This window comes from Chiloscyllium plagiosum, unplaced genomic scaffold, assembly GCF_037043375.1.
Source record: "Chiloscyllium plagiosum isolate Xiang-an unplaced genomic scaffold, Cpla_swu_hap1 HiC_scaffold_29, whole genome shotgun sequence".
NCBI lineage: Eukaryota > Metazoa > Chordata > Chondrichthyes > Orectolobiformes > Hemiscylliidae > Chiloscyllium > Chiloscyllium plagiosum.
Window position 1 is genome coordinate 55,143,404 of NW_028270167.1, and position 27,331 is coordinate 55,170,734.

General features: G+C 48.7%; 1 protein-coding gene across 1 annotated transcript; it reads left to right on the forward strand.

Annotated features, from left to right (window-relative positions):
- The first annotated feature begins 23,167 nt into the window (after window positions 1–23,167).
- LOC148142312 (beta-1,3-galactosyl-O-glycosyl-glycoprotein beta-1,6-N-acetylglucosaminyltransferase 3-like) lies at window positions 23,168–25,296 on the forward strand. Its single transcript, XM_087976568.1, has 2 exons — window positions 23,168–23,254; window positions 24,760–25,296. Exons 1-2 carry the CDS (start codon window positions 23,168–23,170, stop codon window positions 25,294–25,296), a joined length of 624 nt encoding a protein of 207 aa, XP_087832694.1.
- The last annotated feature ends 2,035 nt before the right edge of the window (window positions 25,297–27,331 follow it).

Below are 27,331 nucleotides of genomic sequence, written 5' to 3' on the forward strand. Positions count from 1 at the left end.
CACCCCCATAGTCACTGACACCATTCTCCCCATGTCTGATATAAACCAGCCCCACAGTCACTGACACCAATCTCCTCCTGTCAGATATATACCAGCCCCACTGTCACTGACACCAATCTCCCCCTGTCTGATATAAACCTGACCCACAGTCACTGACACCAATCTCCCCCTGTCTGATATAAACCAGCCCCACAGTCACTGACACCAATCCCTCCCTGTCTGATATAAACCAGACCCACAGACACTGACACCAATCTCCCTCGGACTGATATAAACCATCCCCACAGTCACTGACACCAATCTCCCCCTGTCTGATATAAACCAGACCCACAGTCACTGACACAATATCCCCCTGCCTGATATAAACCAGACCCACAGTCACTGACACCAATCTCCCCCTGTCTGATATAAACCAGACCCAAAGTCACTGACACCAATCTCCCCCTGTCTGATATAAACCAGATCCACAGTCACTGACGCCAATCTCCCCCTGTCTGGTATAATTCAGACCCAGAGACACTGACACCAATCTCCCTCTGTCTGACATAAACCATCCCCACAGTCACTGACACCAATCTCTCCCTGTCTGATATAAACCAACCCCACAGGCACTGACATCAATCTCCCCCTGTCTGATATAAACCAGATCCACTGTCACAGACACCAATCTCCTCCTGCCTGATATAAACCAGACCCACAGTCACTGACACCAATCTCATCCTGTCTGATATAAACCAGCCCCACAGTCACTGACTCAAATCTCCCGCTGTCTGATTTAAACCATCCCCACAGTCACTGACACCAATCTCCTCCTGTCTGATAAAAACCAGCCCCACAGTCACTGACACCAATCTCCCCTTGTCGGATATAACCCAGCCCCACAGACACTGACACAAATCTCCCCCTGTCTGATATAAACCAGCCCCACAGTCACTGACACTAATCTCCCCATGTCTGATATAAACCAGCCCCACAGACAATGACACCAATCTCTCCCTGTCTGATATAAACCAGACCCACAGACACTGACACCAATCTCCCCCTGTCTGACATAAACCAGACCCACAGTCACTGACACCAATCTCCCTATGTCTGATATAAACCAGACCCACAGTCACTGACACCAATCTCCCTCTGTCTGATAAAAACCAGACCCACAGACACTGACACAAATCTCCCCCTGTCTGATGAAAACCAGCCCCACAGTCACTGACGCCAATCTCCCCGTATCTGATATAAACCTGACCCACAGACACTGACACCAATCTCTGTCTGTCTGACATAAACCAGCTCCACAGTCACTGACACCAATTTCCCCCTGTCTGATAAAATCCAGCCCCACAGTCACTGACACCATTCGCCCCCTGTCTGATATAAACCAGCCCCACAGTCACTGACACCAATCTCCTCCTGTCAGATATATACCAGCCCCACAGTCACTGACACCAATCTCCCCCTGTCTGATATAAACCAGACCCACAGTCACTGACACCAATCTCCCCCTGTGTGATATAAACCAGCCCCACTGTCACTGACACCAATCTCCCCCTGTCTGATATAAACCAGACCCACAGACACTGACACCAATCTCCCTCGGACTGATATAAACCATCCCCACAGTCACTGACACCAATCTCCCCCTGTCTGATATAAACCAGACCCACAGTCACTGACACCAATATCCCCCTGCCTGATATAAACCAGACCCACAGTCACTGACACCAATCTCGCCCTGTCTGATATAAACCAGACCAACAGTCGCTGACACCAATCTCCCCCTGTCTGATATAAACCATCCCCACAGACACTGACACCAATCTCCTCCTGTCTGATAAAAACCAGCCCCACAGTCACTGACACCAATCTCCCCTGGTGTCGGATATAACCCAGCCCCACAGACACTGACACAAATCTCCCCTGACTGATATAAACCAGCCCCACAGTCACTGACACTAATCTCCCCATGTCTGATATAAACCAGCCCCACAGACACTGACACCAATCTCTCCCTGTCTGATATAAACCAGACCCACAGACACTGACACCAATCTCCCCCTGTCTGACATAAACCAGACCCACAGTCACTGACACCAATCTCCCTCTGTCTGATATAAACCAGACCCACAGTCACTGACACCAATCTCCCTCTGTCTGATAAAAACCAGACCCACAGTCACTGACACCAATCTCCCCTTGTCTGATAAAAACCAGCCCCACAGTCACTGACACCAATCTCCTCCTGTCAGATATATACCAGCCCCACAGTCACTGACACCAATGTCCCCCTGTCTGATATAAACCAGCACCACAGACACTGACACCAACCTCCCCCGTCTGATATAAACCAGCCCCACAGACACTGACACCAATCTCCCCCTGTCTGATATAAACCAGACCCACAGTCACTGACACCAATCTCCCAGTGTCTGATATAAACCAGCCCCACAGTCACGGACACCAATCTCTCCCTGCCTGATATAAACCAACCCACAGTCACTGACACCAATCTCCCCCTGTCTGATGTAAAACAGTCCCACAGACACTGACACCAATCTCCCCCTGTCTGATGTTAACCAGCCCCACAGTCACTGACGCCAATCTCCCCGTGTCTGATATAAACCAGACCCACAGACACTGACACCAATTTCCCCCTGTCTGAAATAAACCAGCTCCACAGTCACTGACACCAATCTCCCCCTGTCTGACATAAACCAGCTCCACAGTCACTGACACCAATTTCCCCCTGTCTGATATAAACCAGCTCCACAGTCACTGACACCAATCTCCCCTTGTTTGATAAGAAACAGCCCCACAGTCACTGACACCATTCGCCCCCTGTCTGATATAAACCAGCCCCACTGTCACTGACACCAATCTCCTCCTGTCAGATATATACCAGCCCCACAGTCACTGACACCAATGTCCCCCGTCTGATATAAACCAGCCCCACAGACACTGACACCAATCTCCCCCTGTCTGATATAAACCAGACCCACAGTCACTGACACCAATCTCCGCCTGTCTGACATAAACCAAACCCACAGTCACTGACGCCAATCTCCCCCGTCTGATATAAACCAGCCCCACAGACACTGACACCAATCTCCCCCTGTCTGATATAAACCAGACCCACAGTCACTGACACCAATCTCCCACTGTCTGATATAAAGCAGCCCCACAGTCACTGACACCAATCTCCCCCTGTCTGATATAAACCAGCCCCACAGACACTGACACCAATCTCCACCTGTCTGATATAAACCAGACCCACAGACACTGAAACCAATCTCCCCCTGTCTGATATAAACCAGACCCAGAGTCACTGACACCAATCTCCCCCTGTCTGATATAAACCAGCTCCACAGTCACTGACACCAATCTCCCCTTGTCTGATTAAACCAGACCCACAGTCACTGACACCATTCGCCCCCTGTCTGATATAAACCAGCCCCACAGTCACTGACACCAATCTCCTCCTTTCAGATATATACCAGTCCCACAGTCACTGACACCCATGTCCCCCTGTCTGATATAAACCAGCCCCACAGTCACTGACGCCAATCTCCCCGGTCTGATATAAACCAGCCCCACAGACACTGACTGGAAATGTGTTGCTGGAAAAGCGCAGCAGGTCAGGCAGCATCCAAGGAACAGGAGAATCAACGTTTCGGGCATAAGCCCTTCTTCAGGAATAACAGGAGAATCGACGTTTCGGGCATAAGCCCTTCTTCAGGAATATATATCAGACTTCCTGAAGAAGGGCTTATGCCCGAAACGTCGATTCTCCTGTTCCTTGGATGCTGCCTGACCTGCTGCGCTTTTCCAGCAACACATTTCCAGCTCTGATCTCCAGCATCTGCAGACCTCACTATCTCCCCACAGACACTGACACCAATCTCCCCATATCAGATATAAACCAACCCACAGTCACTGACACCAATCTACCCCTGTCTGATGTAAACCAGCCCCACTGACACTGACACCAATCTCCCCCTGTCTGATATAAACCAGCCCCACAGACACTGACACCAATCTCCCCCTGTCTGATATAAACCAGACCCACAGACACTGAAACCAATCTCCCCCTGTCTGATATAAACCAGACCCACAGGCACTGACACCAATCTCCCCCTGTCTGATATAAACCAGACGCACAGAGACTGACACCAATCTCCCCCTGTCTGATATAAACCAGACCCACAGTCACTGATGCCAATCTCCCCCTGTCTGATATAAACCAGCCCCACAGTCACTGACACCAATCTCCCCCATTCTGATATAAACCAGACCCACAGGCACTGACACCAATCTCCCCCTGTCTGATATAAAGCAGACCCACAGACACTGACGCCAATCTCCCCCTGTCTGATATAGACCAGACCCACAGACACTGACACCAATCTCCCCCTGCCTGATATAAACCAGACCCACAGATACTGACATCAATCTCCCCCTGTCTGATATAAACCAGACCCACAGGCACTGACACCAATCTCCCCTTGTCTGATATAAACCAGACCCACAGTCACTGACACCAATAACCCCCTGCCTCATATAAACCAGACCCACAGTCACTGACACCAATCTCCCCCTGTCTGATATAAACTAGACCCACAGTGACTGACACCAATCTCCACCTGTCTGATATAAACCAACCCACAGTCACTGACACCAATCTCCCCTTGTCTGATCTAAACCAGACCCACTGTCCCAGACACCAATCTCCCCCTGTCTGATATAAACCAGCCCCACAGTCACTGACACTAATCTCCTCGGGTCTGACATAAACTTTGATTCCCATTCTTCCTGGTAGGAAAGTAGGGCCGTGTGTGTAATGTTCAAGTCAGTAAGAATTGTCAGCAAGGATTCATCAACTTTCTTTTTGGACATTTAATGCCGGGGAACTTTTCAGATATCAAATTCCAGTTCTTTTCCCAGGGAGCAAGTTGCATTTGAAGCAGAAATTCAATATTAGTTGCACACTAATTGTCTGTGATATTTTTCTGAATTTGACAAACTGATCACAGAGAGGCTGGTTTTAAAGGGTCGCTATACCCTGAAGAAAGCTGTCAGCTACAATGACAAGAATCTTCAACTCTACTCTAGTGATAAGGAAGTAACTTCAGCAGAAACAAGCCCTAACTATCAGGACGAACTTGATTCAATGCTGGATGTCACAAGCAACAGGAGTAATGGAATATTCCAACCTCTGCAGTCACTTGTAGACTTGTTGGTGTGGGAGCGGACTACATCCACTTGCACTGGTTGAACAGGTCACTCCTAGGTGTGAATCTGCTGATGTGTCGGAAGTTGGATGAAGTTGTGAATCCTTCCTCTCACACAGGGCAGGCGAATGGCCACGACACAGCTCCGAACGCGGAACTCTCCAAATGTTGAAGATGCTGTTATGAAGTTGAAGATGTATCCTGTACCTTTAAGGGAGAGTGCAGGATGTTTTGGCAGTGAGAGCAACTGTCGTGTGACTTGACTATGACTTGAAAATATGTAACATTTGGTTGTAAACTAGATACCTCAGTAGTTTGACCACCATTTGAATTCAACCAATCAATTTAAATTATGCCCCAAATACTAAAACCCAATGGAATTTGAATTTTACCGTTTTGACAACTTAGAACCAGTGAGATGATCCGATATTTGGGGTATCAAAGGTCAGCATTTTGAGAGTTAGCTAGAGAGAGAGAGAGAGAGAGAGAGAGAGAGAGACTGCCATCGATCAAAGGTATTTTTTTTACCCTTGCAGCAGAAGTAAAAAGCCGACCCAGGGAGATCTAAAACAGGAAGACCGACACCGGAGATGGCAGCCGCTGTCTGGCTTTGAAACTTAATATGTTGCACATTTTAATCGGGGTTTATTGGATCAGTATATTGTTATAGAATTGGACATAGAAAACAGATCTTTAAGAGAAAAGTGGTTCAGAGTTGTAAATAGTTATTGTTTACATAGAACATAGAAAAGTACAGTACAGAACAGGCCCTTTGGCCCACAATGTTGTGCCAAGGATTAATCCTAATGTAAAATAAAATAACTTAACCTACACACCCCTCACTTCACTGCTATCCATGTGCATGTCCAGTAGTCGCTTAATTGTCCCCAATGACTCTGCTTCCACCACCACCGCTGGCAACAGCATTCCATGCGTTCACAACTCTCTGCGTAAAGAAACTACCTCTGACAACCCGGTTAACCTTTCTCCTAATAACTTAAAACTATGACTCCTCGTGCCAGTCAATCCTGCCCTGGGGAGAAAGTGAGGTCTGCAGATGCTGGAGATCAGAGCTGGAAATGTGTTGCTGGAAAAGCGCAGCAGGTCAGGCAGCATCCAGGGAACAGGAGAATCGACGTTTCGGGCATAAGCCCTTCTTCAGGAATCCTGCCCTGGGGTAAAGTCTCTGGCTATTGACTCTCATTATCTTGTATACCTCGATCAGGTCTCCTCTCTTCCTCCTTCTCTACAGAGAGAAAAGTCTGAGCTTCGTCAATCTCTCTTCATAAGGCAAGCCCTCCAGTCCAGGCAGCCCTGGTAAACATTCTTTGCACCCTCTCCAAAGCCTCTGTATCTTCCCTATAGTCGGGCATCCAGAACCGGACACAATATTCCAAGTGTGGTCTCACCAGGGGCTTGTAGAGCTGCAGCGAAACCTCTCGGCTCTTAAACTTGATTCCCCTGTTAATGAAAGCCAAAACACCATATGCTTTCTTAACAACCCTATCCACTTGGGTGGCATATTTGCAGGAACTATGTACTTGAACACCAAGATCCCTCCGTTCCTCCACACTGCCAAGATCAGGTCTTTAATCCTGTATTCAGCATTCTAGTTCGACCTTTCAAATTGCATCATTTCGCATTTATCCAGGTTTAATTCCATCTGCCATTTTTCAGCCCAGCTCTGCATCCTGTCTATGTTGTGCTGCAGCCTGCAATAGCCCTCGAAATATCAACAGCACCTCTAACCTATGTGCCATCTGCAAATTTACTAACCCACCCCTCAGTCTCCTCATCCAAGTCATTTATAAAAACTACAAAGAGCAGAGACCCAAGATCAGAGCCCTGTGGGACCCCACTCAAGACTGACCTCCAGGCAGAACTTGCCATCTACAACCACTCTCTGCCTTCTGTCAGCTAGCCAATTCTGAATCCAAATCACCAAATCTCCCAAAACCCATACCTCCTGACTTTATGGATGAGCCTACCATGGGGAACCTTATCGAATGCCTTGCTGAAGTCCTTATACATCATATCCACGAGCTCGACCTTCATCGATCTGTCCTGTCACTTCCTCAAAGAACTCAATAAGATTTATGAGGGATGACCTGCCCCTCACAAAGCCATGCTGACTGCCTTTAATCATGCTTTGTTTTTCCAAATAGTCATAAATTCTATCCCTCAGAATTCTTTCCAAAACCTTGCTGACCACAGACGGAAGACTGGCTGGTCTGTAATTGCCAGGGATTTCCCTACTCCCCTTCTTGAAAAGAGGAACAACATTCGCCTCCCAGCAATCCTCCTGTACGACTCCCGTGGAGAGTGAGGATGCAAAGATCTTCACCAGCGGCTTAGCAACCTCCTTTCTTGCTTCCCGGAGCAGCCTGGGATAAATAGTTATTGTTTACATAGAACATAGAAAAGTACAGTACAGAACAGGCCCTTTGGCCCACGATGTTGTGCCAAGGATTAATCCTAATGTAAAATAAAATAACTTAACCTACACACCCCTCACTTCACTGCTATCCATGTGCATGTCCATGTTTGCCAAAATTTCCAGCTCATCAACCTCATCAATCCTGATCTGTTCCAGCCTGTATCCCAGCTCCTCAAAGTTCTCATTCACAACAAGGTCCCTCCCCTTAGTGAAAACCAAAGCAAAAACCCTCATTGAGGGCTTTCCCTATCTGCTCAGACTCCACGCACAAGTTCCCTACGCTATCCCTGATTGGCCCTACCTTCTCCCTGATCATTCTCTATTCCTCACGTCTGTGTAAAATGCCTTTGGATTCTCCCTAATCCTTCTTGCCAAGCCTTTTTCATGCCCCCTCCTGGCTCGCCTCAGTCCATTTCTGAGCTCCTTTCTAGCAAGCCTGTAATCCTCTAAAGCTGTGCTAGATCCTTGCCTCCTCCACCTTACGTAAGCTGCCTTCTTCCTTTTGAGGAGAAGCTCCTCTGTTCTCGTTACCCCTTCTTACCCATCTCAGAGGGACATATTTGTGCATCACTCGCAACAACTGCCCCACATGTCTGCTGTGCCCTTTCTATGGCACAATTGTTCCCAGTCTGTACATCCCAACTCCTGTCTGATCGCGTCATAATTGCATTTTCCCCAATTAAAATATTCACTTTTTAAAATGTTTAATGTTCACTTTTAGGGTTAAAGAATAAAATTGATATTTTTTAAAAAATAGTGGAAGTTGGGAGTCCTCTGTCCCTTTACCAGATTACGAGGCAAGGTGAGTTTTTCTGCGTTTGGTTTAAATTGCAGAAGGGCTCTCGGATCTTTTTTCTGTGCTGTCGATCTCTGTAACTCCATGCTGTCCAGGTCCTGTCTGCTGTGGATGGTGCAAAGCTTTTCCGAGTCTGTGCATCTGGTTGGAACACTCCTGCTTCCAAGTTCAAACACCGAGAGCATTCAGTTCCTGATTCATTGTGTTGGATCAGATTTTGACTGTTTTTGGTTTGGTTTGAGTTTCCTTTCTCTGGCCCTCTCCTGAAAAAGAAGTTTATAAAAGTGATCACTGTCAGGACAGGAGAAAAGTTCAGACCATTTTCAGGATTGGTGAATTATTTGTCCCTGTCATGTCCCCCCAACCCCACCCCGAGCTGTGAATGACTGTCCCCACCCCCGAGCTGTGAATGCCTGTCCCCACCCCCTGAGCTGTGAATGTCTGTCCCCCCATCCCCAGAGCTGTGAATGCCTGTCCACCCACCCCCAGAGCTGTGAATGCCTGTCCACCCACCCCCAGAGCTGTGAATGCCTGTCCCCCCCACCCCCAGAGCTGTGAATGCCTGTCCACCCACCAAGAGCTGTGAATGCCTGTCCACCCCCACCCCCAGAGCTGTGAATACCTGCCCCCCTCCCCCGAGCTGTGAATGCCTGTCCCCCCCACCCCCAGAGCTGTGAATGTCTGTCCACCCCCACCCCCAGAGCTGTGAATGCCTCTCCCCCCTAGAGCTGTGAATGCCTGTCCCCCACCCCCAGAGCTGTGAATGCCTGTCCCCCCCACTCCCAGAGCCGTGAATGCCTGTTCACCCCCACCCCCAGAGCTGTGAATGCCTGTTCCCCCCTCCCCCAGAGCTGTGAATGCCTGCCCCTCCATCCCCAGAGCTGGGAATGTCTGCCCCGCCCACACCCAGAGCTGGGAATGCCTGCCCCCCCCAGAGCTGGGAATGCCTGTCCCCCAACCCCCAGAGCTGTGAATGCCTATCCCCCTTCCCCAGAGCTGTGAATGCCTGTCCCCGCCTCCCCCAGAGCTGTGAATGCCTGTCCCCCCCCTTCCCCAGAGCTGTGAATGCCTGTCCCCCCCCTTCCCCAGAGCTGTGAATGCCTGTCCCCCCCCTTCCCCAGAGCTGTGAATGCCTGTCCCCCCCCTTCCCCAGAGCTGTGAATGCCTGTCCCCCCTCCCCCAGAGCTGTGAATGCCTGTCCCCTCCTCCCCCAGAGCTGTGAATGCCTGTTCAGCCTCCATCAGAGCGGTGAATGCCTGTTCCCCCCTCCCCAGAGCTATGAATGCCTGTTCCCCCCCCAGAGCTGTGAATGCCTGTCCCCCCCAGAGCTGTGAATACTGTACCCCCCACAGAGCTGTGAATGCCTGTCCCCCCACCCCCAGAGCTGTGAATGCCTGACCCGCTACCCCCAGATCTGTGAATGCCTGTTCACCACCACCCCCAGAGCTGTGAATGCCTGTCCCCCCACCCCCAGAGCTGTGAATGCCTGTCCACCCCACCCCCAGAGCTGTGAATGCTTGTCCCCCCTCCCCCAGAGCTGTGAATGCCTGTTCCCCCCTCCCCACAGAGCTGTGAATGTCTGCCCCCCCCAGAGCTGTGAATGCCTGTCCACCCCCCTCCCCAAGAGCCGTGAATGCCTGTCCCCCCAAGCTGTGAATGCCTGCCGCCCCGAGCTGTGAATGAATGTCCCCCTCCCCCCGAGCTGTGAATGCCTGTCCCCCTCCCCCAGAACTGTGAATGCCTGTCCCCTTCCCCTGAGTTGTGAATGCCTGTTCTCCCTCCCCCAGAGCTGTGAATGTCTGCCCCCCCCAGAGCTGTGAATGCCTGTCCCCCCCACTCCCAGATTTGTGAATGCCTGTCCCACCACCACACCCACAGAGCTGTGAATGCCTGTCCACCCTCCCCCAGAGCTGTGAATTCCTGCCCCCCCATCTCCCAGAGCTGTGAATGCCTGTCCCCCTCCCCCAGAGCTGTGAATGCCTGTGCCCCCTCCCCCAGAGCTGTGAATTCCTGTCCCCCCACGAGCTGTGAATGCCTGTCCCCTCCTCCCCCAGAGCTCTGAATGCCTCTCGTCCCCCTCCCCCAGAGCTGTGAATGCCTGTCCCCTCTCTCCCCCCGAGCTGTGAATGCCTGTCCTCCCCCCCAGAGCTGTGATTGCCTGTCCCCCCCACAGAGGTGTGAATGCCTGTTCCCCCCTCCCTCAGAGCTGTGAATGCCTGTCCCCCCTCCCCAGAGCTGTGAATGTCTGTTCCCCCCCAGAGCTGTGAATGTCTGTTCCCCCCCAGAGCTGTGAATGTCTGTTCCCCCCCCCCAGAGCTGTGAATGTCTGTTCCCCCCTCCCCAGAGCTGTGAATACCTGTTCCCCCCTCCCCCAGAGCTGTGAATGCCTGTCCCCCCACCCCCAGAGCTGTGAATACCTGTTCCTCCTGTTAGAAACAAAAATCGCTTCTCAATAATCGCTCTAGACAAATTCAGGAAAACAAAGTTTTATTAACAAGTCAAGTCTGCAGAGTCGGGCACCCTTGAAGAAAAGGCGCGCTGAGGCTTACAAAGTCTCCCATTATATACAGTACAAGTCCCTCCTCTCCTTGGCTCTAACAAGCCATGAGGTTCACATTCTTAAAAACATCATTATTCTTATCACAAAGTCTGCAACAAAAGGCTCCAGAGTCTCTAAAGTTGTTGTTTTTCTCACCCTGTAGTCTTATCAGTCAAAGACTTCAATCTGTAACAGATGTCTCTCGAGTCGTTTCGCTATCCTGGAGTCTTATCAGTCAAGGACTCATCCTTCCCTGCCTGTGTTAATGGTTTCATCAATCAAGGGCCTGTTTGTTTTTACTCTGCTCACAAATTGTCAGCATTCTGCACAATTTAAACTAGCCTGTTTGTTTTTACTCTGCTCACAAATTGTCAGCATTCTGCACAATTTAAACTATTCTACTTTTGAGTATATAAAATGTTCTAGAAAAGAAACAAAAGTTTTGTCTTTTATTATAGATCAGTCTGTGGTCCAGGCACATCTTAAAGTTTAAACCGAAATTACCTCTCACAATCAGGAATGAGACTTGTGGACCAGGGGGCCGAGAGATAAGCGGGATGGGTGTGGGGCTGGGGGTGGAAGGTAGCTGGGAATGTGATAGATGAAGGTATGCGGAAGGGGTGTGTGTGGGGTGTGAAAGGTCGAGTGGACAGGTGGGAAGGAAGATGGACCAGTCAGGAGGGTGGTGCTGAGTTGGAGGCTGGGGACTGCGATAAGTTGGGGTGGGGAAATGATGAAACTAGTGAAATCGACATTGATCCGCCTGGTTGCAGGGTTCCAAGGTGGAATATCCAGGTATCAGCTGGTAAGGGTTTGGTGATGGAGGAGGCCCAGGACCTGCATTCCCTTGGTGGGAGGGGGAGTTAAAGTGTTCAGCCACAGGGTGGTGGGGTTGGTTGGTGTGGGTGTCCCAGAGATGTTCTCTGAAACAATCCACAAGTAGGGAACTGGAACTGGAGTTGGATGAACTGAGGATTATTCGAGAGGCTGAGAGGGTGATTGATAGAAGCTACAGGGAGATAGTTACGCCGGAGAACAGAGGTAGCTGGGTAACAGTTAGAGGTGGGAAGGGGAAGAAGCAGGCAGTGCAGGGTTCCCCTGTGGTTGTTCCCCTAAAAAATAAGTATACAGCTTTGGAAACTGTTGGGGGGGACAGCGTTGCAGGTGTAAGCTGCAGTGAAGGGGTCTGTGGCTCTGAGACTCAGAAGGGAAAGGGGGAGAGGAGGAGAGCGCTAGTTATAGGGGACTCTCTAGTTAGAGGGACGGACAGGCGGTTCTGTGGACATGGGCGAGACTCACGGATGGTTTGTTGCCTCCCGGGTGCTAGGGTCCGAGACGTCTCAGACCGTGTCTTCAGAATCCTTAAGGGGGAGGGTGTGCAGCCAGAAGTCGTGGTACACATTGGCACCAACGACAAAGGTAGGAAGAGGGGTGGGGAGGTCATTCAAGAGCTCAAGGAGTTAGGCTGGAAGCTCAAAGCTAGGACAGACAGAGTTGTCATCTCTGGGTTGTTGCCGGTGCCACGTGACAGTGAGGCAAAGAATAGGGAGAGAGTGCAGTTGAACACGTGGCTGCAAGGCTGGTGTAGGAGGGAGGGCTTCAGATATTTGGACAATTGGACTGCATTCTGGGGAAGGTGGGACCTGTACAAACAGGACGGGTTGCACCTGAACCAGAAGGGCACCAATATCCTGGGGGGTAGGTTTGCTAGCACTCTTCGGGGGGGTTTAAACTAATTTGGCAGGGGGATGGGATCCGGACTTGTAGTCCAGCAAGTAAGCTAGCTGTGTGTCAGGATGCCCAAGACTGTAGGGAGGCTGTGGAGAAGGTATCACTGACAGGGACTACTTGCGGACACAGAGATGGGCTCAAGTGCGTATACTTCAACGCAAGGAGTATCAGAAATAAGGTGGGTGAACTTAAGGCGTGGATCGGTACCTGGGACTACGATGTTGTGGCCATCACGGAAACGTGGATAGATGAGGGACAGGAATGGCTGTTGGAGGTTCCTGGTTACAGGTGTTTCAGTAAGATTAGGGAGGGTGGGAAAAAAGGAGGGGGGGTGGCATTGCTAATCAGAAATGGTATAACGGCTGCAGAAAGGAAGTTTGAGGGGGATCTGCCTCTGGAGGTAGTATGGGCTGAAGTCAGAAATAGGAAAGGTGCAGTCACCTTGTTGGGTGTTTACTATAGGCCCCCCAATAGCAGCAGAGATGTGGAGAAACAGATTGGGAAACAGATTTTGGAAAGGTGCAGAAGCCACAGGGTCGTAGTCATGGGCGACTTCAACTTCCCAAATATTGATTGGAAGCTCTTTAGATCAAGTAGATTGGATGGGGCGGTGTTTGTGCAGGAAGCTTTTCTAACGCAGTATGTAGATTGTCCAACCAGAGGGGAGGCCATATTGGATTTGGTACTCGGTAATGAACCGGGACAAGTGGTGGGCTTGTTAGTGGGTGAACATTTTGGTGATGGTGACCACAATTCTGTGACTTTCACCTTGGTTATGGAGAGAGATAGGTGCGCACAACAAGGTAGATTTTATAATTGGGGGAAGGGAAATTACGATGCTGTAAGGCAGGATTTGAGGAGCATACATTGGGAGCATAGGCTGTCAGGGAAGGATGTGGTGGAAATGTGGAATTTTTTCAAAGAGCAGATACGACGTGTCCATGATATGTATGTACCTATCAGGCAGGAAAGAAATGGTCGTGTGAGGGAGCCTTGGTTGACGAGAGAGGTTGAATGTCTGGTAAAGAGGAAGAAGGAGGCTTACATAAGGTTGAGGAAACAGGATTCAGACAGAGCAGTGGAGGGATACAGGATAGCCAGAAGGGACCTGAAGAAAGGGATTAGGAGAGCTAAGAGAGGGCATGAAAAATCGTTGGCGGATAGGTTCAAGGATAACCCCAAGGCATTTTATGCGTATGTGAGAAACCTGAGAATGACGAGAACGAGGGTAGGTCCGATCAAGGACAGTAGTGGGAGACTGTGTATTGAGTCGGAAGAGATAGGAGAGGTCTTGAACAAGTACTTCCCTTCAGTATTTACGAACGAGAGGGACCGTATTGTAGAAGAGGAGAGTGTGAAATGGACTGGCAAGCTAGAAGAGATACCTGTTAGGAAGGAAGATGTGTTGGACATTTTGAACAACTTGAGGATAGACAAGTCCCCCGGGCCTGACGGGATATATCCTAGGATTATGTGGGAAGCAAGAGAGGAAATTGCAGTACCGTTGGCAATGATCTTCTCGTCTTCACTGGCAACGGGGGTGGTACCAGGAGACTGGAGAGTAGCGAATGTTGTGCCCCTGTTCAAAAAAAGGAATAGGGATAACCCTGGGAATTACAGGCCTGTTAGTTTTACTTCTGTGGTAGGCAAAGTAATGGAAAGGGTACTGAGGGATAGGATTTATGAGTATCTGGAAAGACACTGCTTGATTAGGGACAGCCAGCACGGATTTGTGAAGGGTAGGTCTTGCCTTACAAGTCTTATTGAATTCTTCGAGGTCGTGACCAAGCATGTGGATGAGGGTAGAGCAGTGGATGTAGTGTACATGGATTTTAGTAAGGCATTTGATAAGGTTCCCCATGGTAGGCTTATGCGGAAAGTCAGGAGGCATGGGATAGAGGGAAATTTGGCCAATTGGATAGAAAACTGGCTAACCGGTCGAAGGCAGAGAGTGGTGTAGATGGTAAATATTCAGCCTGGAGCCCAGTTACAAGTGGAGTTCCGCAGGGATCAGTTCTGGGTCCTCTGCTGTTTGTAATTTTTATTAATGACTTAGATGAGGGAGTCGAAGGGTGGGTCAGTAAATTTGCAGATGATACAAAGATAGGTGGAGTTGTGGACAGTGAGGAGGGCTGTTGTCGGCTGCAGAGGGACTTAGATATGATGCAGAGCTGGGCTGAGGAGTGGCAGATGGAGTTCAACCCTGCCAAGTGTGAGGTTGTCCATTTTGGAAGAACAAATAAGAATGCGGAATACAGGGTTAATGGTAGGGTTCTTAGTCAGGTGGAGGAACAGAGGGATCTTGGGGTCTATGTACATAGATCTTTGAAGGTTGCCACTCAGGTGGATAGAGTTTGTAAGAAGGCCTATGGAGTATTATCGTTCATTAGCAGAGGGATTGAATTCAAGAGTCGTGAAGTGATGTTGCAGCTGTACAGGACTTTGGTTAGGCCACAGTTGGAGTACTGTGTGCAGTTCTGGTCGCCTCACTTTAGGAAAGATGTGGAAGCTTTGGAGAGGGTGCAGAGAAGATTTACCAGGATGTTGCCTGGAATGGAGAGGAAGTCGTACGAGGATAGGTTGAGAGTTCTCGGCCTTTTCTCGTTGGAACGGCGAAGGATGAGGGGTGACTTGATAGAGGTTTATAAGATGATCAGAGGAATAGATAGAGTAGACAGTCAGAAACTTTTTCCCCGGGTACAACAGAGTGTTACAAGGGGACATAAATTTAAGGTGAAGGGTGGAAGGTATAGGGGAGATGTCAGGGGTGGGTTCTTTATCCAGAGAGTGGTGGGGGCATGGAATGCGCTGCCCGTGGGAGTGGTAGAGTCGGAATCATTGGCGACCTTTAAGCGGCATTTGGATAGGTACATGGATGGGTACTTAATCTAGGTTAGAAGTTTGGCACAACATCGTGGGCCGAAGGGCCTGTTCTGTGCTGTATTGTTCTATTGTTCTATTGTAAGAGTTCTGTCTCCCCACTGTAGAGGACACCAACTTGGGTGCAGTAGATGACATTGGTGGAGGTACAAGTATATTTCTGTCAGATGTGGAAGGATTCTTTGGAGCCTTGGACGGAGGTGAGGGGGGAGGTGTGGGTGCAGGTTTTGCACTTTTCAGAGGCCAGGGAAGGTGCCAGGAGGGGAGGGTGAGTTGGTGGGGGGTGTGGATCTGACAAGGGAGTTGCAGAGGGAATGGTCTCTATGTCCCTAATGGTGCAGTCTGTTTGTAAGTGGCAGAAGTGGTGGAGGATAATGCAATGTATCCGGATGTTGGTGGGGTGGAAGGTGAGGACCAAGGGGTTCTGTCCCTGTTCCATTGGGAGGGATGTGGTTCAAGGGTGAAGTTACAGGAAATGGAGCAGATGCACTGGAGGGCATTGTCAACCATGTGGGAGAGGAAATTGTAGTTTTTATGCTAGGACACCATCTGGGATGTTCTGTGGTGGAATTGGTCCTCCTGGGAACAGATGCAGCAGAGGCAGAGAAATTGGGAATAAGGGATAGTGTTTTGACAGGGGCTGGGTGGGAGGAGGTATATGCCAGGTAGCTGTGGGAGTTGGTGGGTTTGTAGTAGATGTCCATGATTAGTCGGTTGCCAGAGATGGAGATGGAGAAGTCCAGGAAGGGGAAGGAGGTGTCCGAGATTGTCGGGGTGAATTTGAGGTCAGGTTGGAAGGTGTTGGTAGAATTAGAATTAATGAACTTTTCAACCACCTCATGCAAATACGAGGTAGTGCCAATCCAGTCATCAATGTAGTGGAGGAAAAGGTGGGGAATGGTGCTGATGGATGAAGAGGCAGGCATTGTTGGGGCCCATGTGGGTGCTTATGGCTACCCCTTAAGAGTTAAGAGTGAACAAAAGAATGTAAGTTCGGTTCCGAGCATGTCAAGGATTGTTCTTAGGTTGATAGTGAAATAGTCTCACAAACTTGATTGAGTTTTTTGAAGAAGTAACAAAGAGGATTGATGAGGGCAGAGTGGTAGATGTGATCTATATGGACTTCAGTAAGGTATTCAACAAGGTTCCTCATGGGAGACTGATTAGCAAGGTTAGATCTCATGGAATACAGGGAGAACTAGCCATTTGGATACAGAACTGGCTCAAAAGGTAGAAGACACAGGGTGGTGGTGGAGGGTTGTTTTTCAGACTGGAGGCCTGTGACCAGTGGAGTGCCACAAGGATCGGTGCTGGGCCCTCTACTTTTTGTCATTTACATAAATGATTTGGATGCGAGCAAAAGAGGTACAGTTAGTAAGTTGACAGATGACACCAAAATTAAAGGTGTAGTGGACAGCGAAGAGGGTTACCTCAGATTACAACAAGATCTGGACCAGATGGGCCAATGGGCTGCGAAGTGGCAGATGGAGTTTAATTCAGATAAATGCGAGGTGCTGCATTTTGGGAAAGCAAACCGTAGCAGGACTTATACACTTAATGGTAAGGTCCTCGGGAGTGTTGCTGAAAAAAGAGACCTTGGAGTGCAGGTTCATACATCCTTGAAAGCGAAGTCGCAGGTAAATAGGATAGTGAAGGCAGTGTTTGGTATACGCTCCTTTATTGATCAGAGTATGGAGTACAGGAGTTGGGAGGTCATGTTGCGACTGTACAGGACATTGGTTAGGCCACTGTTGTAATATTGCGTGCAATTCAGGTCTCCTTCCTATTGGAAAGATGTTGTGAAACTTGAAAGGATTCCAAAATGATTTACAAGGATGTTGCCAGGGTTGGAGGATTTGAGCTATAGGGAGAGGCTGAACAGGCTGAGGCTATTTTCCCTGGAGTGTCGGAGGCTGAGGGGTGACCTTATAGTGGTTTACAAAATTATGAGGGGCATGGATAGGATAAATCGACAAAGTCTTTTCCCTGGGGTCAGGGAGTCCAGAACTAGAGCGCATAGGTTTCGGGTGAGAGGGAAAAGATATAAAAGAGACCTAAGGAGCAACCTTTTCACACAGAGGGTGGTACGTGTATGGAATGAGCTGCCAGAGGATGTGGTGGAGGCTGGTACAATTGCAACATTTAAGAGGCATTTGGATGGGTATATGAATAGGAAGGGTTTGGAGGGATATGGGCCGGGTGCTGGCAGGTGGAACTGGATTGGGTCGGGATATCTGGTCAGACCGAAGGATCTGTTTCCATGCTGTACATCTCTATGACTGTAAGTGGGTACTGCAGATGCTGGAGATTACAGTCAAAATTAGAACAGTGTTGGAAGAGCATAGCAGGTCAGGCAGCATTCGAGGAGCAGGAAACCCCGACATCAGGAATAACTTCACAGAGGCCATTCTCCAGTCACCAACTCACCCTTTTGTTTACACATGGAGTCCTTGACACAGATCCAGCTTCCTCAGAGCCAGCTCAGAGTGAACAGAACATCTGATCGTCCTGTTTATTTTTTTTTCAGAAGCAGCCTCAGGAGTAGCAGTCGAAGTCGTCTCCAGGTGTAGGTAAGCCTAGGCAGCAGCAGCAGGGGTGCAGGCGAGGCCTAGGCTTCAGTAGCAGGAGCTGGACCAGACTGTAGCAGCAGTGGTGGTAGTAGCTGCCTGTGCAGCTGAGCACAGCTTCAAATTAACAGAAATAAGCAGAAACCCCAGAAAACAAATCACAACAAACTATGAAAAAAAAATTAAAAATAAACTCCTCAGTAGGAAGACACCAACAGCAGCACATAAGACACACTGAGGCTGTTTTGAAGTCAGTCTCCTCTCAAGAGGATTGAAGAGTCCTTCATATGCTGATCCAGCTCCCCTAGAGCCAGCTCAGTGAGCAGATCCTTGACGTGCCTGTTTATTTTTCTTCCACTACCACCCGACAGCAGTCATGCTTATTTTTCCCCGAGTACCCATGTCATGTGTAGGTGTCAGATGCAGTGAAAAACAAGTGTGTAAATCTTAATTTATGTGGGAAATAGAACCCACTCACTTCAATAATTTCAGTCCAAGACAAGATCTGCAGCAGCAATATCATCTGATATACTCTTGCAAGAGTGGTGTCTATAAGGTAGGCGCACAGTACAAAACCTTGATACAATTAAATTTTTCTTTCCCTCCTCCCACTACTCTAAACCCAGTGCCCATTCCTCTTGTTTATCTCTTGCCTTATCTGGCCTTGTACGTAACAGTACAGGTTTTGCTTGGCCATTTCACCACATCCCTCTGTGGTCTATTGTTAGCGTATATCCTCCTTCACTGCCATCTGCTTCCTTGCTTGCTAAAGCAACATTTCCTCTCATTCTTCATCCACACTGAGCCTTATGACCTCTTGATTGTGGTTTTTGTTTTTGCAGAAGCGGGAAACAGATGCTTATAACTGTTTGGACAAGCATATCTAGCTTAACCTACACTCCTCTTCCTCTTTCATGATTCAGCTTTGTGATTTTCGCAGACAACATTTATAATTGCTCCTCACAATTTATATTCCATCACCAGGAAGAAAGGAAACAGACAGTCCTGTTTATTTATATTTTATTAAACAATTCACAGTTTATACAATTTCATTTACAGCTGTATACAGAGAAACAGCAATTTTACAAGGGAGGGGAATGACAAAGCCAAGCCCCAAACCCTGACATTCAACCGGTTTTCAGGGAAATGAGGACAAACCTCAAATCCCAGTTTCAATCATTACAAACAGTAACAATGACATTCATACATATGAGACAGTCTCCACTTGTGTAAGAAACAGCGCATACAATACAGACCCTCAAAAAGCCAGCAAGTCTCCTCCCTCACCCCCACCCCAATCCCTCCCACCTTCCAGCCGCTCTAAGGCAGCCCGCCCCTACATACCTTCTGGCTCTCGGTCCGCCTTGACACATCTTTCGACCATCTCTAGGACAGCCCGCCCCGTTACCCACCCGGGGTGGCAGTGCTGAGGAAGGCTTCTGGCTCTCTGTCTGCCCCTACTTACCACTGGGCTCTCATCACCCCAATGCACTGTCCGGCCAGTGGACTATCCCAACACACCTTCCGGCACCTCTAGGACAGCCCGTCCCCTTCCCAGGGACAACAGCGTGCAAGCCTTCCGGATCTCAGCCTGCCCCTATGCGCCTTCTGGCTCTTGCTGCTCTGAGACACCTTCCGACCACCTCAAGGACAGCCCATCCAGATCACCCCTTCTCAGGATGACAGCGCTCAGAATGTCCTACCCACTTACTGGCTCTAGGGGCAACTGGCATCAGGGTGGCCTACCCTCCCTCTGATTCTCAGGGTGACAGCTTTCAGGACGACCCATGAATGTCCCAGCTCACAGTAAGGCCTGCCAGACCCAGGAACACACAAGACAGTGTAGGTGATAAGCTCAACAAGAAACACAATAGAGTTAATTGTGAACAAACAGAGTCCTTTCTGGTACACAGAGACCAAATATAGAGTCTTCAAAAAAATAGAGTTCTCAGGAACAGAGTCCACTCCAGTTTAGATTAGATTATTAGATTAGATTACTTACAGTGTGGAAACAGGCCCTTCGGCCCAACAAGTCCACACCGACCCGCCGAAGCGCAACCCACCCATACCCCTACCTTTACCCCTTTAACCTAACACTACGGGCAATTCAGCATGGCCAATTCACCTGACCCGCACATCTTTGGACTGTGGGAGGAAACCGGAGCACCCGGAGGAAACCCACGCAGACACGGGGAGAATGTGCAAACTCCACACAGTCAGTCGCCTGAGTCGGGAATTGAACCCGGGTCTACAGGCGCTGTGAGGCAGCAGTGCTAACCACTGGGCCACCGTGCCGCCCACAAACATGTGTTCTCAGAAATAGAGTCCACTGCTAAAAACAGGGTCTACAATCAAGGGCAGAGTCCACTCCCAAAGACAGCAAATGCACACCCCACAGCACACAGGTGTTCAGTCCCAAGGTGTCCTGGTACATCCTTGGAGAGCCAGGCCCACTCACAGGAACACAGTACATTGTAAAGGTGGTTAACTCACAGGGGTTTTGGTCCACTCCTGAAGGGAAGGTCTTCTCCCAAACTCCAGGATTCAGCAAGTGCTCACCTCCCAGCACACACACAGATGTTCAATCTTCAGAGGCCCAGTCTCAGGGCTAGGCCTCCCCACAGGAACAGCTCCTCTGGTAAAATGTATGTCTTCCACAAGGGCTCAGTCCAAACACCAAAAACAGTGAGGGCACATACAAAAAACAAAGAAAACTAGTATCCAAGGGCTAAGCCCTACCACAAAATTAACATTGTCCTTTTCTCAAAAGTGAAGAAAAGAATAACACACAGACTGTAACCAGCCAGTGAAACAACAATCGCCTAATGAGAACTGAGTTACACCTGAAACACAATATGTACATCAGGAGTTTAACAATCAGTCCTCCCTAAAGGAATGCCAGTTAACAAACTGGCTAAATAATTCAGCCAGTTCAGGAATCAGGTTTCCCCCATACAAAAAACAAGCAGAAACCAACAGTAACACACTGACTGTGACCCAGTCAGCACAGAGTAGGTCCCCTAAATTGAGAAGACCGCTGAATCTCCTGTTTATAAATTTTATTAAACAGTTACAAAATAGTTTACAAAAACAGTTAACATTTACAACTGTATACAAGAGATAGCAATTTTACAAGGGAGAGGAGCATTCCCCTGTTTTTTATATTTTATTAACAAGTACAAAAAAGAGGTTACAGCACAACAGTTAACATTTACAGCTGTATACAACAGCAATTTTACAAGGGAGAGGAGCAGCAAAGCTAGGCCTCAAGCCCTACTGTTCAACCAGTTTACAGGGAATTGAGGACAAACCACAAATCCCAATTTCAAATATCAAAAGACAGCAACAATGACATTTATGCATAAGGCAATCCTGTTACATTAAAAAGTGCAGACAATATAGACCCAGCAAGCCCCCGTCCCTCCCACCTTCCGACCACTCGAAGGCAGCCTGCTCCTACGCGCCTTCCGGCTCTCGGTCCGCCCTGACACACCTTTCGACCACCTCTAGGACTGTCCGCCCCAGTACCCACCTGGAGTGACAGCGCTGAGGACGGCTGCACACCTTCTAGCTCTCGGTCTGCCCCTACGTATCATTGGGCTCTCACCCACCCCGATGCACCATCTGGCCAGTGGCCTATCCTGGCACACCTTTCGGCCACCTCTAGGACAGCCTGTCCCCTTCCCTGGGACGACAGCGTGCAGGGCAGCCCACAAGCCTTCTGGATCTTAGCCCGCCCCTACGCGCTTTCTGGCTCTCGGCTGCTCTGACACAGCTTTCGACCACCTCTAGGACAGCCAGTCCCGATTACCCCTTTTCAGGATGACAGTGCTCAGAACGGTCTACCCACCATCTAGCTCTCGGGGAGACTGTCATCAGGGTGGCCTACCCACCATTCGGCTTTCGGGACAGCCTACCAACCTTCAAGTTCACAGGATGGCCTACCCACTCGCCGGCTCTTGGGGTGACAGCTTTCAGGACGACCCATGAGCCTCCCAGCTCACAGTAAGACCTGCCAGACCCAGGGACATGCAAGACAGTGCAGGTGATAAGCCCAACAAACCATATGACAGTTAATTACCAACAAACAGAGTCCTTTCTAGTCCAGAGTCTATTAGTACAGACATTTTTCTTCAAAATGTAGAGCCCATTTCCAGGCCTGAGGGGTGGAGAGAGTGCCATATAAGGCCTTGATGAGACCACATCAGAATCAGTCTGTACATTTTTCTCTCATTTAAAACATAAAATAATTACATTGACAGCAAGTTTCACCTGCCTTTTTCCTGGGATGAAGGGTTTATCTTATGAAGGAAGGTTGAACAAATTGGCTTTTACACATTTAAGTTTGGAAATCTGAGAGATCTTTTTGAAATGTATAAGTTTCTCTGAGGGGACATGATAAGGTGGTTGATGGGACACTGTAGAGAATCTAATGTGTGGTGTTCTTCACTCTGAGGGAGGAGCTTTGGATTCAAGTCCTACTCCAGGAGCTGATGGCCATAGCAAGGTGTCTTCATTGCTATTGTGAGACACTCAAGGGTATGGGCCAAGTGCTGCAAAATGGGATGAGAATAGCTCGGAGCTTGTCTTTTTGACCAGTGCAGACACGATGAGCTGAAGGGAAACTTATTATTTTGGTGCTCTAAACCTCAATAACCAGAGAGCACGGAGTCATAACATCATACAGTATGGAACAGACCATTCAGTTCAACCAGTCTGCGCTGACCAGTCATCCCAATCTGACCTAGTCCCATTTGCCAGCCTTTGGCACATACCTCTCTAACCTATTCCTAATCATGTACACATCTAGATGCCTTTTGAATATTGTCATTGTACCAGCCGCCTCCACCACCTCTTGGTAGCTCATTCCAAGCACACATCACCCATTGCATGAAAAAGTAACCCCTCAGGTCTTTCCCCTCTCACCTTATACCTATGCTTCTAGTTTTGGACTCCCCCACCCTCGGGAAAAGACCTTTGGCTATACAGCCGATGTGGAAGGAATCAAAATGGGGCAAGAACAGAAAAGGAGGTCAGCTAAACAACTCTGATCAGCAACAGAAAAGTGCAGCCAAGCACGTACGTAAGCTAGCTAGCTTACTGAAACTGGCTCCAGTTAAATGAGAAGACAGGAAGACCGAAACAACACTCAACAGGTGTTGTAGAAGTTTAAGGTCAATGATCTAATGCTAAACGTCACGTACCTAGATCAGGATCTGATTGATCAGTTGTGTTGCTAAGGCTTGGAATCAAAATGTAATTCGTGAAAGGGGAACGCCGATTTGTGTGTAAAAGTGTGATTGCAACTGCCTGTTTCAGACTCTCCAGGCAAGGGTGGGCTTTGATCCGGCTGGTTGAGTCTTCTTGCATGTATGTGATTAAGTAAGCTGTGTGAAGTGTACTATCATCCGGCTGATCATTTCAACATCTATCCATGCTCCTCCAGATTTTATGAACTTCTGTAAGGGTACCCCTCAGCATCCGACACTCCAGGGAAAATAGCCCTAGCCTATTCAACCTCTTACTGTAGCTCAAACCCTCCAATCTTGGCAACATCCTGGTAAATCTTTTCTGCACCCTCTCAAGTTTAACAACATCCTTTCTTTCGAAGGGCGACCAGAATTGTATGCAGTATTTTAAAAATGGTCTCACCAATGTCCTTGACAGACAATAGATCACACTTGGTAATGGCAAAGGCATATCAGAGATAGTCAAAGATACTCCTACTTATAGACAATAGGTGCAGGAGTAGGCCATTTGGCCCTTCGAGCCAGCACCACCATTCATTATGATCATGGCTAATCATCCACAATCAGTATCCTGTTCCTGCCTTATCCCCATAACCCTTGATTCCACTATCTTTCAGAGCTCTATCCATCTCTGTTACAGCTGCAACATTACATCCCAACTCCTATACTCAATGCACTGACCAATGAAGGTAAAGGTATCAAATACCTACTTCACCACCCTGTCTATCTGCAATGCAACTTTCAAAGAACTATATCCCTGCACACCATGTTCTTCTCTCTAAGGCAAAAGCTCTGTGTTCAAGTTCCATTCCAGGAGTTGATGACCACAGGAAAGTGTCTCCATTGCACTGGTGAGGCATGAAAGACAATGTTCCCAGTGCTGGAAAAATGAGACTGGAGTAGCAAGGAGCCTGTTTTGCCAGCGCAGACACGATGGGCTGAAGGATTTATTTTTCTGGTGCTCTCAACCTTTATGACCAGAGGGTACAGCTTGAAGTGTATTTTTGGAGCTAGATCCACTGGGAGAATTTGAGGATGAATTTTATGTTTGCTCAGCGAATGAGCATTGGGAGATGGTTTGAGAGGCAGGGATATGGGGAAATAGGCAGGTGACTGGCACTAGGCAATAGGAGTGAGAAAGGCCTGAGGGGCTGAATGGCCTTGTTCTCCACTGTAAGGTGAGTAACTGAGAGAAGGAGTGTGCATGGATCTTGCTGGAGCTGGGGGCGAGGAGAGTGCAGAGGAGTTGGGGAGGGAAAAAGCCATAGGCGAAGTTGAAAAGCTATCATTTCTACTTTCTCGTCTCTCTCACTCTCTCTTGTGCTTGCCTTTTAGAAACGTTGGCAATACCACCATGATATCCTCGACCAAGTCGTCTGGACGGCGCAACTGAAAGACCAGCCAAACATCAGCACCTCCATCTTCGTGGGCAGCGCCTACTTCATGGCCTCCAGAGAGTTTGTCGGCCATGTGTTTGACAGTGCCGAGATCCAGGCCTTCCTCAAGTGGTCGGAGGATACCTACAGCCCGGACGAGCATGTGTGGGCTACCCTACACAGAAAGCCTAATGTACCCGGCTCCATCCCATACACCCAAGGAGCCACCAGGACACTTGGCCGGGCAGTAAAGTGGTCCTTTGAGGCTGGTGACATTGAGAGGGGTGCCCTATACCCTCCCTGCACAGGAAGGTATCGCCACTTGGTTTGTGTGTATGGGGCAGGAGATCTACAATGGGTGGTCCGCCAGAGATGTTTCTTTGCAAATACGTTTGACCCCAACATGGACAACACGGCAGTACAGTGCATGGAGGAATATCTCCGAAACAGGACACTTGGTAAAACTGGGGCTGGGTTGGAGGTTGGGACAGAGTAAACCTCAGTGATGTTGGTAGGGGTGGTGGGTGAGACATTGGAAACACTGAGAGACTGGGCACTGTGAAACTGGGCACTGTGAGACTGTATACTATAACACTGGCTGCTGTGGAGGCCAGGCACAGTGAGACTGCATGCTGTAACATGGCCACTGTAACACTAGACAGTGTGAGGCTGGGCACTATAGTGTTGGGCACTGTGGAGATTGGATACCTTAATACTATCCACTGTAACACTTGGCACTGTGAGACTTAGCACTGTAACATTAGTTACTGTGAGAGTCAAAATGTGTGGTGCTGGAAAAGCACAGCAGGTCAGGCAACATCCAAGGAGCAGGAGAACCGATGTTTCAGGTATAAGCCCTTCATCAGGAATGTGGGGGAATAAGGGGATTGGGAGATAAATAGAGTGAGGGTGGGGCTTTTGGGGAAGGTAGCTGGGAAGGTGCTCGGTAAATCCAGCTGGGGGGTGATTGTGATTGGTCAGTGGGGAAGGTCGAACATATAGTTAGGAAGGAAGATGGACAGGTCAAGAGGGGAGAGCTGACTTGGAGGGTTGGATCTGGGATGAGGTGGGGGGAGAGGAGAGATTTGGAAACTAGTGATGTCAATGTTGATGCCATGTGGTTGAGGGTCCCAAGGCAGAAGATGAGGTGTTCTTCCTCCAGTCGTCAGATAGCTTGGATTTGGTGGTGCAGGAAGTGTCATTGTGGAGTGGGAGGGGGAGTTGAAGTGGTTGGCCACAGGTCGATGGGGTTATTTGTGCCCAGTCTCACAGGGACACATCCACCAATAATACTCAACACTGCACGAGTGGGCACTGCATTACTGGAACACTGCACGAGTGGGCACTGCACTACTGGAACACTGCACGAGTGAGCACTGCATTACTGCAACACTGCACGAGTGGACACTGCATTACTGGAACACTGCACGAGTGGGCACTGTACAGCTGGACACTGCAAGACCAGTGTTGTGACCATCTCTATTTTTTTATTTTTCTCATTTTGGTTTGGAACTGTGAGTCCAAATTGAGAATTGAACTTTGAACAGTGGCTCGTTCTTCTTAAAAAAAAAACTGGAGAGATAAAAGACTGATGTTTGCTGTTAGGATCTGGCCAGGAAAGATAATGCAGGTGAATTACTGCTCTCTGAACACAGCAGACGCTTCAGCACCGAGATGTAGTTCTGCTCAGGGACTGACAGCTGGATGGATATTGAATGGGTCAGTCAGGAAGAGGAATGCTTCCAGGCAGGTAACCACAGAGAATAGTGAGAAAAAAGCAAAAACCATGAGTGAGTGAGCTCTGACTGGATTTTGGGCTTGGAGGAAGTGCTTCTTTGGAAGTTGCTGGACTGGTCTGGTCTTCTTTTTGGTTTGACTTTGTCTAGTTATTTCCCCAGATGTTAACTGGTTAAAAGGTCAAATGTGAGTCTTCGGGAATGAGTGTTAGTCTCCACAGGTCTGCAGAATTTGTTCGCATTGACTGGTGACTTTAAGTTCAAACATGGTGTACACTTCTTGTGCCTGTAATACAACCCATCATCAAAGGATTTCATGATGGCCTACTATTTATCATTGAAACTGTTATCAACTGGCAAATTAAAATAATAAACAAGTTTATCTCTTAATTGTCTGCTGGTGTGCGAATTGGAGGAGTGCATGGGTTTATGATCGTCTGTGTTCTGCTAAAGTGACATAAACAGAAATTAACAATTTATTAATTTATAAACTTGATATCCAAGATCTGTTATTTGTAAATTCTGGTAAGGAACAATTGAACGATTTTGAGGGTCATTGAATGGTTGAATGTCACTGTGTTGCAAATCCAGTGATCAGGAGGCTGGTTTTGGTTCAGCTTCATTTTCCTGTGTCACTCTGGACACCGTACCTCCAGGCCCAATAACTGTGGACATTGTCACTCTCTGTATGACACTGTCACGCCGGATACCGTACCTCTGGCACAATAACTGTGGAAATTGACACTCCCTGTATGACACTGTCAGTCCGGAATCTCCAATGCTTGACACTGTCAC

Coding starts and splice junctions, on each gene's coding strand:
- LOC148142312 (XM_087976568.1), top strand. CDS start 23,168: ATGTGGAAGGAATCAAAATGGGGCAAGAACAGAAAAGGAGGTCAGCTA. Junction 23,255..24,759: donor AGAAAAGTGCAGCCAAGCAC/GTACGTAAGCTA, acceptor CTTGCCTTTTAG/AAACGTTGGCAATACCACCA.